This window comes from Lygodium microphyllum, chromosome 7, assembly GCF_053477565.2.
Source record: "Lygodium microphyllum isolate KBCC chromosome 7, Lygodium_microphyllum_v1.1.10, whole genome shotgun sequence".
Taxonomy (NCBI): Eukaryota; Viridiplantae; Streptophyta; class Polypodiopsida; order Schizaeales; family Lygodiaceae; genus Lygodium; species Lygodium microphyllum.
This window is the reverse complement of record NC_141141.1, coordinates 92,125,675-92,140,035: the sequence shown is the minus strand read 5'-3', so window position 1 is coordinate 92,140,035 and position 14,361 is coordinate 92,125,675. Positions and strand designations below refer to the sequence as shown.

Genomic DNA, 14,361 nt, shown 5'->3' with positions numbered 1-14,361 from the left:
TGATTCGGAGTTCCATCGCTTCCAAGCCTTAGTCACCACACAAGAGCCCATGGACTCTGAGTGTCTTTGGCACTTTCGCTTAGGACATCTTGGCTACTACTCTCTTTATGAGCTGTCCCGTCAACGAATGGTTAAGGACCTTCCATGCCTAAAACTCTCTCGAGAGGTTTGTAAAGCATCTCAGCTAGGTAAACAACATCGTACACTCTTTCTTGGTAATCTGTCACTCGTGTTGTTGAACCCCTTGGGCTTATTCATATAGGTCCTTGTGGTCCTACATCCACTACTACCTTGAATGGTGCACTATACTTCTTTTTTATAGTGGATGATTTCTCTAGATACATGTGGGTATACTTCCTAAAGCACAAGATAGATGCCTTCACTTCAATGCCTAGGTGTTGCTCGTCAATAACCAAACTACTCGTTGTGTGGGTACTATGAGGAGTGATTCTAGTGACAATTTACCTCCCATGAGTTTTCTACGTCTCTACAAGAGCAGGGCATTGCACGCCAACTCACCTCTACCAACTTTCCCACACATAATGGAGTCGTAGAGCGTAGGAACCGAACAATCATGAATATGGCACACTCTATGCTATTCGCAGCAGAGCTCCCTAAGCGCCTTTGGATTGAGGTTGTTAACACTTCAACGTATATCATTAACCAATGTTCAACAATGGCGGTCCCTAAAAAGACTCCATACAAGGCATTTTTTGGCTCTTGGCCTATTATTTGTCACTTCAAAGTTTTCAATAGTCACGCTTATATGCACCCTCCTGATGACAAAATAGGAAAGCTCACCCCTTGAGCTGATCTCTTGATCTTTGTGGGCCATCCTTTCAAAGCGAAAGCCTATCATTTGTTTGATCCTCGAACAAACAAGGTGATCGTTCGAACGGATGACATCTTTGATGAGAGGGACATAGTGTAGTCCTCTACACTAGACTCTTCATCCTTATCTCCACTTACATCATTTGAGATCATGCCTATTGAGCCAGGTCTACTACCTGCTCTTGACCTTCTTGCAGATACTTCAACTTCTAGGCCTCCTCCGCAAGACCCGTTACCTCGCTGGTACCAGCAGACTATACTGGATTCGAGGATCTTTCTACCAGATTTCTCTTTGGAGGGCGCTAGAAGGTCTACTTGGCTTGCCCCTTAGGCTTCATATGTATCATTTTTTACACTTGATTGCATTCCACATTCTGAGCCGGACAATTGGCAGGAGGCTCTCCACGATCCTCTGTGGCGTGAGTCTATGGAAAAGGAACTGGATAGTATTGATCAAAATGGGACTTGGACATTGGTGGATCGTCATCCTCACAAGCCGATCATCGAAACAAAATGGATTTTTAGAACCAAGTTAAAGGCTCATAGTACTTTAGTCAAATACAAGGCTCACCTTGTAGTGCAAGATTTTAGGCAAAAGCACAGCATTGACTATGAGAAAACCTTCGCACCTACAGCTCGGTTGACATTATTTCGTCTATTGGTTGCACAAGTCTATGTGGAGCAGCCTCTTTCTTTCACTAACCGGATTGATAAGGTATTTCACTTTTGCAGAAAGCTTTTTATGGACTAAAGCAAGCGCCAAGGTCTCGGTACAACAAGATCGACGAGTTCTTATGGACTCGTGGATACCATTCTATCCCCTATGATCCAAATCTATATGTGCACATCACTAGCACATGGGTCAGCTATATTCTGTTGTATGTTGATGATATATTGCTCACTGAATCTGATTCAGCAGCTATCGCAAAAATTAAAGCACATGAAACCAGTCTTTCTTCTTGGAATGGGTGGTGATAACCTGATTTAAGAGTTAATTACAGCAATAAATAAATGCACATAAACTGAAATACACACTTTACCATAACATTCTTGGACAGTAGACTCCCTGTTGGCCCCAAAACTGGCGCCCCTTGCGGTATTTCTTTAGCTTCATTCAAATGGAAGGAGTACAACTTGAGATTCTTCAATCTCCTCCTACTAACCAATTGCTCTTGCTGTCAAAAATGACCAGCAAGTCTTTTGGGTCATTTGCCCCTTGATTCACCCAGGACTCCTTCTCCAATTTGACCCTTGGCTGGCCAAATGCTGCCCCAAATCAATTCGAGATGGGTTGGCTCCTGAAATCCCTTGATAATCTTCAATTATCAGCTCTGCTGATTTCAGTCCCTTGAGCCTTCAATCTTTGGCACGGATCCCGAGGTGGTTGCTAAACCCTAATTTCTGCTGTAAATTAGGATTTACTGCAGGAATTACAGATCAGCCCACCAAAAATGGCTGAAATCTCCTCCAAATAGCTGAGAATTGCTGAGAATGGCTGAGCATAGGCTAAAGGAGATGAGAGAATGCTGTAAAGAGAGAAAATTCTGAGATTTGTCGCGAAGAACTGATCAAAATCAGCTGCTGCCCCGCTGTACCAGCCCCAAACGGATGCATCAACAACAATAGGAGCATCAGAGATTGTGATCTTTAGGAGAAGGTGCATCAGCAGCAATTGCCAACTTCCCAAGGTCAAGAATATGCAATCTCCATCACCAAAATGGTCTCCAATGACTGGGAAATGGCCCCAAAAGCTGAAAGCCACAATCCAACACCTCTTTCCAACAACTCCAAAATGAAAAAACGAGATTTCCCTCTCCCTTCAGCCCTATTTAGCCTTTCCTCCACTTGCATGGGAAAGTTTTGCCAAGTGACAGCTTTCTTAATCCATTTTCAGCAATTTTCAGCCATTTAATTAATTTTCAGAATTAATTAATTCTGAAAATTAATTCAACCCTTAATCCATGCCCAGAAAATTGACCTTGCCCATCCAAAAATCAATTGGCTGGGCCACTTGCAACCCAAAGTGGTCCCATGCATTAATTGACCCTTGGACAAGCATTAATCCATTAATTAATGCCTAGTCCCTAGTATCACCACTAACACTTAATGGCCAATTAATGGTCCTAGGGGCAAACTGACACCAAAATTCACCTAGAATCTAACAAGTGTAACTTGTTACAACTTTTGCCTTTGACACCCATCTTTTTCACAGGGTCCTTTGACCTTCAACTGTGAAAAAGTAGCTTGCACCTCACATGTGCAACGCATGTGCATCTTTTAATTGCACATTTGATTAATCCTTTAATCAAATGTCAATTAAACATAAGCAAAGCATCAAATTTTCACGTCCTCGTGATTGCACAACTTATGCTCTGCAATCAAGATGACAGACTCAAGATTGTTGTCTTATTTATTGGCAATGGAGATTGTTAGATCTGAGAGAAGTATCTTTCTATCATAGCAAAAGTACACCCTATAGCTGGTGGAACATATTGCACTGATCAAACACGGCCCGTGGCTACACCTCTTGATCCCATTGTTCATCTGCACAAAGATATCTCACATCAACCTTTTAATGCTCATACCTATCATTCTCTTATAGGAAAATTACTTTGGTTCATTCATACTAGGCTAGATCTTGCATACTCAATTAGCTTGCTTAGCCAGTATTTTAATGCACCTAAAATGTCTCATTGGATTGCTTGTCTTCGTGTATTAAGATATTTAGGTGTACCTACAATAATGGACTAACTTATGGTTGTGATTTATACTTGCAAGGCTACATTGATTCTGACTGGGCACAAGATTCTAACACCTTGGGCATGGCACCTATCTCTTGGGTCACCCGTAAGCAAGAGACAGTGGCAACTTCCAAGAGCAAGGCAGAGTATCACACTCTCTCCGATGGTACTATGAAGGGCATCTATCGGAGGAACTTGCTGGCCACACTTCAGATTCCTTGCAATTCGCCTACAATTATCTACTGCAACAACCAAAGTGCCATTGCCCATGCGGACAATCCTATCATCACCCCTCTTACGCAACACATAGCAGTTCATTACCATTTCACCAAAGAGCAAGTTTAAGCCAAGCACCATTCACCTAGAGGTTGTGCCATCCAATGACAATTTTGCAGATATTTTGACCAAGGCGGTCAACTGGTCGGTTCTACAGTATTTTCTACCGTGGATCAGCTTGGGTACACCCTCTTCTACTTCTTCAGTTAGATGAGAGAGAGTACTTTCCTCTTGCTTCTCCTTCCAGTTTGAGAGGAGGTGGTTTCCTTCTCTTGATAGTGACAGTGATAATGCTTACAAATTTTCACTTTGAAACATTTATTTATTTTGTATTGTATATTATGGTCATTTGTAACTTCATCCGCACTATCAGGATGACATGATTGTAAAAGGGTGCTTAAGCAATTGAAAAATTTTCCTACGAGGGCATTGTCCATACTTGCATCTTCCTTCACATTACTCCACACATCAACATTTTGTTAATGTAAACATGCATCTATACATATTTATACCTTTTTGGTTACCCTTGGAGTAGTCGACTCTGAATCCACCATACTCATGGCATTGCATATGGCAGTCTCCAAAGGTAATTTTTCCCTATGCTTGCATGCTGGCTTTGCTTGTCTTGCTTGTTGCCCATACCACATATTCTCCATATGATTGGCACACACACACATCCCCTTAGGAATCCCTAGGCACTTATCCTAGTAGTGGGACTATCCATCTTTATTTTCTCGTACTTCGAGGCACAATGACTCAATGGGACAAACACTTGTTTGAAACTCTCACTTAATGCTAAATCTTTTGAACAAATTACACCAAAAGCCCTTTTAAAAAAACAACCCAAAAAAAAACACAAAGTCCATTGTTGATTCCATTCGCCTTTGCAACACTTGGTAGGCCCCAAGGCAGTCGATGTGCACCTTGGTCCAATACCCCCCCCCCCTCCGGCCTCTCTAGGGTGATCACTTGGGCTCCCTTGGTAAGATAACAATCACCTCTACAGTCTTGGCACGACCCTAGGAAGTCGATGTGTACCCTTTGCCCAATGCCCTGGCTGCTTTGGGGTAGGACACCTTGGGATTTAAAAAAAATAAACATCAAGGGCTTATTTCTCATGGCTTGTTGAGCTAAAAATGCTTTAGCCTTGACTTAAACAACCCCAAAACATATTTAATTAATGAAAAAACCATCTTATTTTTAAAAGAAATACAATCTTAGAGAGTTACGGTGTCCCACATACAAAACCCTAATTTGGATGGCCCAAACTTTCTATAAATAGGCATGCAACCCACCACTCTCACTCAATCTCGTTTTTGCAAGTTTCAAGAGCCGTATCTCTGCCACCCAAACCCCATTCACAAAGGATTTCACAGTCAGCCACCCGTCTACTATCATCTTGTGCATGATTCCAATCTCCATCACCCACATCCAAGCTATTACCTACTGCTCCATCACTGACAAATTTGCGTTTGCTACTAGATGTGCATCCCTAACTGCTAACATCATCATCCGGGTTGTCTTTATAGTCATCGAGCGTCTCTTGAGCTATCGCCATCATCCACGTTGCTTGCGTTTGATCTTCTCTCTCCTCGGCAAGGTCATCTACACTGTCACCAACCTCCAAACTGTTGCATTTGCCATCTCCAACTATCGCCCAGTTTTCTCTCACCTCTAATATCTATGTTTTAAGTCTCTCTCCTTCACTGCCGTTTGCATCATATCCAGCCTTCCCTAGCTGTGTTTACTGGTGTTCAACACATGAAGCCTGCCTTACTACAATTTGGGATCCGTTCAGAGTACGATACACTCTCCAGCTCATAACCTCTGCCTTGATCCCAAAGATACGAGAGTTCGAGGTTCAATATTCACTGCATAGTGTATTTGCTACATGAGCATTGTATATGCAATATTCATTCACTTTAGTATTCATTATATTCACTATCTCTGAGTTACCCTAACCCTAACCCTAACTGTGTTCTCCGTTTATCAATCTATGCTTTGCCATATGATTAGTTTCGTGTTTTCTAAGTTTAAAGCATTTCTACACATGATATCAGAGCTAGGTACTCTCTAAGAAACCTTGGTCTTTGATCAGAAAGCTCATCCGCGAAAGCAAGAACAGAAGAGTCACATGACTTCGAACACATTCACAACACCGCCCCAATCTCCACAACCAAACATGGACAAAAATGATTAGAAGTGGGCCTCCCAGCTTGCTTCGGTCCGATCTAACATGGGCAAAGAGCTATCTAACTACCATGGAATCCACAAACCATATCAGATTTATGCTGCTAAGTATAATCTCATCCTTGTGCATAGGGCTCAACAAGAATTTGAAGGTAAGCCTGAGTTTTCTCCTTTAAATTCGATGCACAGAACTAATGATCTTGCAGAACCTTTGGAATCTCCACTACGGGTTGGCCATCCACGAGAGAAACTTGGCTCAGATTACACATCACTTCCGTGGTGCAACTTCTCTCCGATGCCAAGTACGAATTCTATTTATTTAGATTCTATGCCAATTGATTCTGTATTTTCTCTTGGATCGGGGGATGCTCGTCAAGAAGGGACTCTTCAAAGCAACCTTTGGTTTCTAAATAATGAGGAAGATAGGTATTTCTCTCTGAACTCAAAACTAGATAGAAAGCTGAAAGAAGAACTTATAAGTATTCCGTCCCTTCCTTTTCCTTCAAATGATTTTAATTCTCATGGTCAATTTGGAGTAGGTGCATCTTCAGCTAATGCATTTAATGGACAAAAGAAACCAATCATGTTTCCTACAACAACATCCATCACAAATCCATTTGGGCTTCCACCCGCTTCCAGCCCTCCCTCATCTTCCGCTACATCTTCCTTTCCGCTTCCATTAAGTGCACCACATACCACATCGGAGGGTCCTACACATTTAGACACAGCCTTTAGGACATCTACATATCCGTTTCAAGGTGGTGTACCTATGATGAAGCCTTGATCTCCCACACACACTTTCGAGCTATCCCTCTAGAAGTGCATCCCTAACATACTCGAATGTGGATCGTTAGGTACCGTATTGCTCTATGGCATTACCTAGCAGCCCATCCGGTCATTATGTTGTGCCCCAGCTGACATTAGGACAGGGTTATTGTGTCCCAGTGCCTCCACCTACACCTACACCTACGGTATCATATGGACCTATGTCTGTCCATAGGCACCTCATGGTTCAAGCTCCTCATAGGCAAAGCATACATTTAATGAGAAGACTCATTTCAACGGATCAAACTACACCACTTGGTCAAATTTGAAGAGGCATGTCTTAGACCCTTAGAACCTATGGGATTTAGTGCAAGGGTTGGAACCCCAACTTGATCCCGCACTTGTTTCATACGAGGTCGTCCGATCATAGACAAGGGCAGACAAAACTCAAATCAAAATCAAAATCAAAACAAGGCTAGTGACTCCTAAGGAACCTCTCAATCTACTCTTAAACCTGGATGGCAAAATGTACCTAAGAAGAATAGGTATTGTCAACATTGTCAAAAGGCTGGCCATTATGATGAGGAGTGTCTCGATCTAAGGCAAGGGGCACATAGCCAAAAGCCAAGAATCTGACTCTCGCACCCCAATCAAGTAACCCCCAACAGGGGGAGCTGAGTGGTGGCAACCCTCAGCAAGGGCAGTGGCGAGGCTAGATCCACATTGCCACCGGTCAGTCATCACAACCGGCGAAGTGCTCAACTCCAAAGGGTTTGTCTAACTAGTCTGCAAAGGCCCACATCATCTCCTTAGAAATCAGATGCGAGTCTCATTCACTTCTACCAATTGCCCCCCTAATGAGGTGCCTGTAGAGGCCCACTCATCACAATCAAACACCTCAACACATGTTTGGCTTATGGGAATGGAGCTACCCATGACTCTTATAGCAGACATTTTCATTTCCTAAGCCCCCACAACCTAGAGTGTTCGCATAGGAAACAACTCCTCAGTCAAGATGAAGTGGCCAATGCGTAGTGGAGATGAGATGGTCAACAATGGCAATGGCAAAGGGAAAAAACGTGAGCAGCAGAGAGTAGAGAGTGAGAGAGTTGCACGATATGTGGGTATAATTGAGAATACCTCTTTTAGGTTTTAGAGATAGATATATATATATATAAGTACAAATACTAAGGGTGAGTTCACACCCGTGCATATATAAAAGGCACAGTGGCTCTTTATTCCCAACAACCTCCCACCTAAAGACAACGTGCATTAAGGTTAAAGAAAAGAATCAACTAAGTCTAAGTATATACAAAGCTAGAATACATATACTATCCACCTCCCATCATCTGTCGGCAATGAACAAACCGCTCTACTGGAAGACTCTTCATAAGAAAATCTGCAAGATTATCATCTGTATGTACAATGCAACACACTTTTGTAGCCTCAAAATCCAGGAAATTGCTCCCCTTGTGAAGGTGAATACATACCCTAAAGTAGCCTTTCTACGATCAGCATGACCAGCATCATCTACATCCGTAAAGCCAACAACAGATGCCTTCTGCTTTCCAAAGCAGATGTATAAATCCTTTGTGCCCTTAAGATATCTCATGATACCTTTCACCTCTTCCCAAAGCTTTCTACCAGGATGTGCCATGTACCTACTAACCACTCCTATTGCAAATGCTATGTCAGGACGTGTAGCAACCATAGCATACATCAAGCTACCACAGCTTGAGCAAACGGAATCTTGGCCATTTCAGCCTTTTCTCCATCTAAGACGGCACTTTGGCATCCTAGGGGCCCAAGATGGTCATTCCCTGTTACTATGTTTCCAAGGCACCTTGGTGGTAGCTTGATCACCCACTACTTGGGCATCCATGGTCCTATTTGATTGTCATTATTGTATGCACGATGGTGTCATGTGTGTCTTTCATCATTGTGCATTTCATCGTGCACCATGATATGAGAGTGGGACTCAGCAATGTACATATCCTAGGTGTACGAGTTCACGAGTTGAGTGCATTTCTTTTTTGAGAAGGCACACGTATGACATTGATTGACATGTATTTTTGGCCATAATCAATGCTGGCCAACCTAACCTTTATTTTGTATTAGTTCTGCCTATTTAAGGCAGCCCCTCCTCCATTTCATAATTCCTGATACGGGCACACTGCATTTTGCTAGAGACAGGAAACTTAGGAGCACTCTGCTAGTTGCCTACAGCCCAGCCTTTGTACATACTCTTGTACCTTGGCATATGGATTCTATTTCCTGAGTTCATTCTCTTTTAGTTCATTTGTTGTTTTTCTGTTCAATTCTTTGTGTTTACACCAACTCTATCCTTTTGCTTCCATTGCTCCACACCATTCTAACACTTCTTGCACTTCTCTCGCTTGTCATAGGTGCTCATCATGGCCTGCTTCAAGGAAACCGGATGTTGTGCCTACACATCAATCAAAATGGTGATATGCACATTGTCCACAAACTTGGAAACAAAATCAGCATTAGAGAGGGGAAATAGATATGAGTAGGAAATTAGTGAAGCAGGTGAAGAAAATGTCCATGTCCTCCTATTGCTCCTGCTTGAAGGATTCCCCTTCCTTCCATTGGTGCAATTTGCGACCCATTGGAGTAAAGTGTTGAAGAATGACTGAAAGCATCTTGACCCAAGTGCTCACTCCATGACATTTGAGATATGACTCCCACCATAGAGCCACCCCATCCTAGAGACTCTTCTACACATGAAGAACCTTAAACCCCTCCATTTGTCACACAAAGGCAAGGGTACTATCCACCTCCTTCAGCCAAATGCAAACAAGCTTCTTGCTTGCCATTGAACTATGGAATGGCCAATTTCTTTGCTAATACTGCTTGTTCCTTGCTGATGTGAGATTTGAAGACCCATTCAATGGGTAGGGATAGGTAAAAAAGGTGCACATGAATGCTTGGGGTGGCCTGAAGAGCCTTATGGAGAAAGATTGGAAGTGGCTGAAACATGAGAAGGGGTAGGCAAGCTCTCCTACTCTATCTATTCTGATCCTCCATGAATACTAGTGGGGACACAAGTAGTGCTAGCCCTCTCGCTACTAGGTGGTCTTGTGTTGAGATGAATGCCTGCTACATTGAGCTCCACATCCATCGCATCTGAGATTGCCAACCACTCCACTTGATCCAACCTCTGCTCCATGTGTCACCCTTAAGAATGGGGTATTAGCTTGTGCATGCATCTTAAAAACATTAAAATCTCCAAGAGCAAAACGTGGTGTAGCCAATTAAAACATAGTATAGCTTCCAGCAAGCTCTAACTTCATTTGGGCCATACACACCCACAACAAGTGAGAAAGGAACCATACAGACACAAATGAGAAACTGCAAACTTAACACTATGCAGTAAAAACTGCCCATAGAGGTGTGTTTGCCACCAAACGAGATTTCAAAACATCACACGCTCCACTGTATAAATATGTGGTTAGTCCTCTTTGACGAAATGCTTGTGGTTGCCTCCATGAAGACATGATTTCCCAGCAAAAGATTCACCATGCACATTCTCCATGACTAGTTCAACAGCCTTGTGGTCATATTATCCACCAGTAGCTTCAACTACTTGGGCTGAGGCTTACCACCATTCCATAACATGCAAACTCAATTGTGATTTCTAAATACTTAAATCAGCTCCACCATACCTCTCCAAAGGTACATACAGCCATCGGTAATAGCTACCAAGATTTTAATGGAATTCAGCAGTTCAACTGACAGTTGACCAAGAACATCATTGTACTCCACCATAGGGTGCCTTGTCATTGCATGCACCAACTGACCATCCAAAAGTAGGGAACATGCTGAATTTTTGCACCCAATGCTTCCTTAGGATTTAAGAAATAATCCAGGGTCCGCATCAGGTCTCATCAATATTGCCCATCTAAGACCCAATTTGGACAAGCCAAGGTATCCTTTTCATTTTGTCTGCACACATACGCCCTCAGCAGGGCCAGTCTCTGTTTCAACAAATGAGGTATCATAATACACACATCCATGCCCACGCCTCCCTCTTCCCTCTCCACAACCTGAATTGACCTAGAGTCAGAAGCCTTGTTGCTTTTGCTTAGAGAGGTACTTCATGTTGAAGAGTTTAAAATCTACACTTTATTTACACAAGCATAAGGATGTTATGACGACCATTATTTTTCTTGGTAAATTTTACCATAAAATGCGATGAATGGATCGTGACAACCTATCTGCCTTTGATGACATTCAATCCCATGATACTTACGGTCTATACTACCATTGGCAAACAAAGGAATGTCCTCTTCGAGATTGATAACGTAGATTCTGTGATGCTTGCAGTACTTCAAGATTAGCTCCTTCCACAGCTGGATCTGCTTTTCGCGAGTATCCTTGACTGGCTGAAGCCTACCCATACAGGACGGCAGAAGGATTCAGCCAATTCAGAGAATTACCGGTGCCTTAGTTTGGCGTGCACGTGTGTAGCATCGTGTGTTTATCATGGCCAACTAGTTGCTTAGGTTTGCCAAAGCCGGTAAAGGGGAGTTTTCCTGCTTTCGCATCCATCGCTTGCTTTCTGTGTCTTATTGGTAAGCTGCAAAGCTTCTCGTTATGGAAAGAAGAAACATCTGTGTGTGTGTGTGTGTGTGTGTGTGTGTGTGTGTGTGTGTGAGAGAGAGAGAGAGAGAGAAAGAGCTTACGTGAAGTAAGGTGGATAATTGAAGAAGTACGGCCACTGGAAATCCTCCATTGCCATTGTCGTCTTTAGTAAGCTACTGCATCAGGAAACTGATTTGCCAATGACATTTCAGGCTAGCGTGTGCACGATTGCTGTGACATCAGACGATATAGGAATTCTGTTTTGTGCGAGTTATTCTATTCAAGCGTGAAAATGTATGTAGCTCATTAGCATCGATAAATGCTCATGAAGCCTATGGCTAAACGTCTAGAGGAAAAGTCGTAGCCTCTTCATTATATTATTTCTTCTAATTGTTAGCTCATTGCAACACTAGGGTAGCTAGAGAAGCCAATTTTTTTAAAAACATGTAGTAGTCGAGTGACACTCTTTAGGATCTTAGTGGTTAAGTGCCCTGACACAAGAGGTTGGACTACTAGCATATGAGACACAAAGTGTCCCATTCTCATCCTACAAAGGTCAATCTTTTTTAGTCGTTTTAGATTTTGTCGTCACTTTTGTGTGAGGAAGCACCATGTGACAAAATTTCTTTTTTCTCCAAAGGTGCAAGACATCAATGACACAAATGATCCAAAAAAGTTGATCAATTGAAGAAGAGAGGAGAAGTGCAATGCACCATAAATAAGATGTTACTTTATTGGCTCACCTATCCTAGGTACAATTGAGAGACGATGTGTGCATTTATAATTCCAAAAACTGCGTACCAAACTAGATCACGGTCACACCAACACTTCTCTATTGAGCGAAAGTTTTGGGGGCTTAACCTTTACCAAATTTGGGGGGCTTTACCACACAAGGAGAGAGTTGCTTGCAAGGCATGACTAACGACATGACTGATGACAAATCTTTACAGATATGGTAGCACCCATAATAAAAGCATCCCCACTTGGCACTCACATCCTCTAGATAGTTAGATGGAGGGATATACCCATTGATGGCATGCCCACGTGAGCAGTTTGACTGAGCTTGCATCGAATGAGGATCAGCACACTTCCACCACTTGTTTGCAAACTCAACTACACAACCTAGACTCAACCATCCAAAGTTGAGCTAAGTGATCAAGATGGACAATATGATATTAGATGTGGAGAGGACTTGGGTGAGCTCAATGCAATAGGTGGATATGAAGATGGAACAATATTAAAGACATCTTTCTTAGTATGGATTCATGTACCTGGTATACATGAATACACACCTCTCGCACAATCACAAGTGCCCTATCATTCAAATATACAATTCATCACACCAATTAGATACAATGATAGGGACATATGAGGGTGTGGTACCTAAGGACCAAATTGCCAACTATGTAGATTGGAGGTAGAATTAGTGAAGCACTATATGCCATTACATTATATACTATGAGATCAAAGGACAATACCATTGCATGTTCTAAGAGGGCTTCGGACCATTTTATCAAATCATGGAGTAAAAGGAATGAAGATGTTAACCAAAAATGACGACAACAACAAGGCAAAGAAAGAGATAATCAAAGGCAATCAAAGCTAGGTCAAAAGGAGCCAATGAATATCAACCATGAAATAACTAAGCAATCATGAGAAGAAAGAGAAGGAAGAAAAACATGAAGAAGAAAGAATAGTTGGCTGGTCAAAAAGTGATAGATTAAATTTTTTATATAATCTTAGTCATGGAATCTATTAGGCAAGACATCTTAGTCAACTTTTTGAATCCCATAGCATATGGAATATTCTTATGAAATCTAACAGTCTGGCTCACTCCCATGCACCTATATATTTTTATTATAAATGAGAATTTTAATTCATATATGCACAAAAAAGTCCTACAAAAAAATATTGAAGCCCTTCAGCAAGTCAACTAAGTCATGTAAGACCATTACAAGGCACCAATCTACCATGGAAAACATGTGAAAGCCCAAGGGCATAGTGACTATGCAAGATGATCAAATAAGAAACAATAAAATGATCGAAATTGCTAGCCCGTGAAGCCTATTATTTAAAGTTCAAAACTAATACAATCTCTCATTTTGTATGTGCATCCTTGTGAGCCATTTCTTCTCTATCTTCTTCTCCACCTTCTTGCCTCCATTGTGTGTGTGTGTGTGTGTGTGTGTGTTAGAAAGAAAAAAAGAAAGAAAGTTATATTAATGTCTACAAAAGGTCAAATTGGCCTATGAGACCAAAATGTTACATTTGAAAACACTAGGAATTTCCCATGTCCCAAAATAGTTGTGATCTAATGCTATGACTAAATGGAAAATAAATAGTGAAGGATACATAGTCAATGAGTACAAAATGATGTCTAAGCCAAATACAAAGTGGAATTGCTTAGGAGGTGCAAACATCCTAAGATATCTCTCATGGATCTATCTAGCATGGAAAGGCTAAAGTAGTGAGGTAGGGTCCCCCGATGATAGTGTAGTATCCCTTGTATCTGCAAATGATGCCTCTCGCGAGGGCATGGACCAATTAGGACGTGTGGGCGTTAATCCTCGCAAGAACAAGGTGGAAAATCTAAAGCAGAAGACAAGGCCAAGGCAAAAGTGAAACAAAAGATGAAGGCGCGCCAAGAAAAATATAAAAACACAATAAGTGCAAAAAAGTCCTAAATCAAGGAGAGAGACGCACAAAAAAAAGCGCAAGTCAATACTTTTGTAAAAGAGCGCAAGGCGCACCATGATTTATTTCATAAAAGAGCGTTGCGGGCTCTCACTCGTGCAAATTGTAAATGGTTAGAGGCACGGGTCGAGGCCATGCCAATAGGGAAGAGGAGGAGAAGAATTGAAGGAATGACTAAAAAGGGGATAACCGTCCAAAGGGAATTAGGGTTAGGGTTTTGTATAAAAGGCAAAAAATAAATGAAGAAGCTTATTCTTGT

At 41.9% G+C, this 14,361-nt stretch overlaps 1 protein-coding gene across 1 annotated transcript in view; it reads right to left on the bottom strand.

Annotated features, from left to right (window-relative positions):
* VPS25 (E2F/DP family winged-helix DNA-binding domain-containing protein) overlaps nucleotides 1-11,740 on the bottom strand; it is a 50,513-nt gene extending 38,773 nt beyond the window's left edge. Inside the window, exons 1-2 of the mRNA XM_087681672.1 lie at nucleotides 11,510-11,740; nucleotides 11,077-11,216 (exon numbers count right to left, since the gene is read on the bottom strand). Coding sequence (XP_087537798.1) covers nucleotides 11,077-11,216; nucleotides 11,510-11,565 — 196 coding nt within the window. The 5' untranslated portion in view covers nucleotides 11,566-11,740. The remainder of the gene's footprint in view (nucleotides 1-11,076; nucleotides 11,217-11,509) is intronic.
* Nucleotides 11,741-14,361: the final 2,621 nt, after the last annotated feature.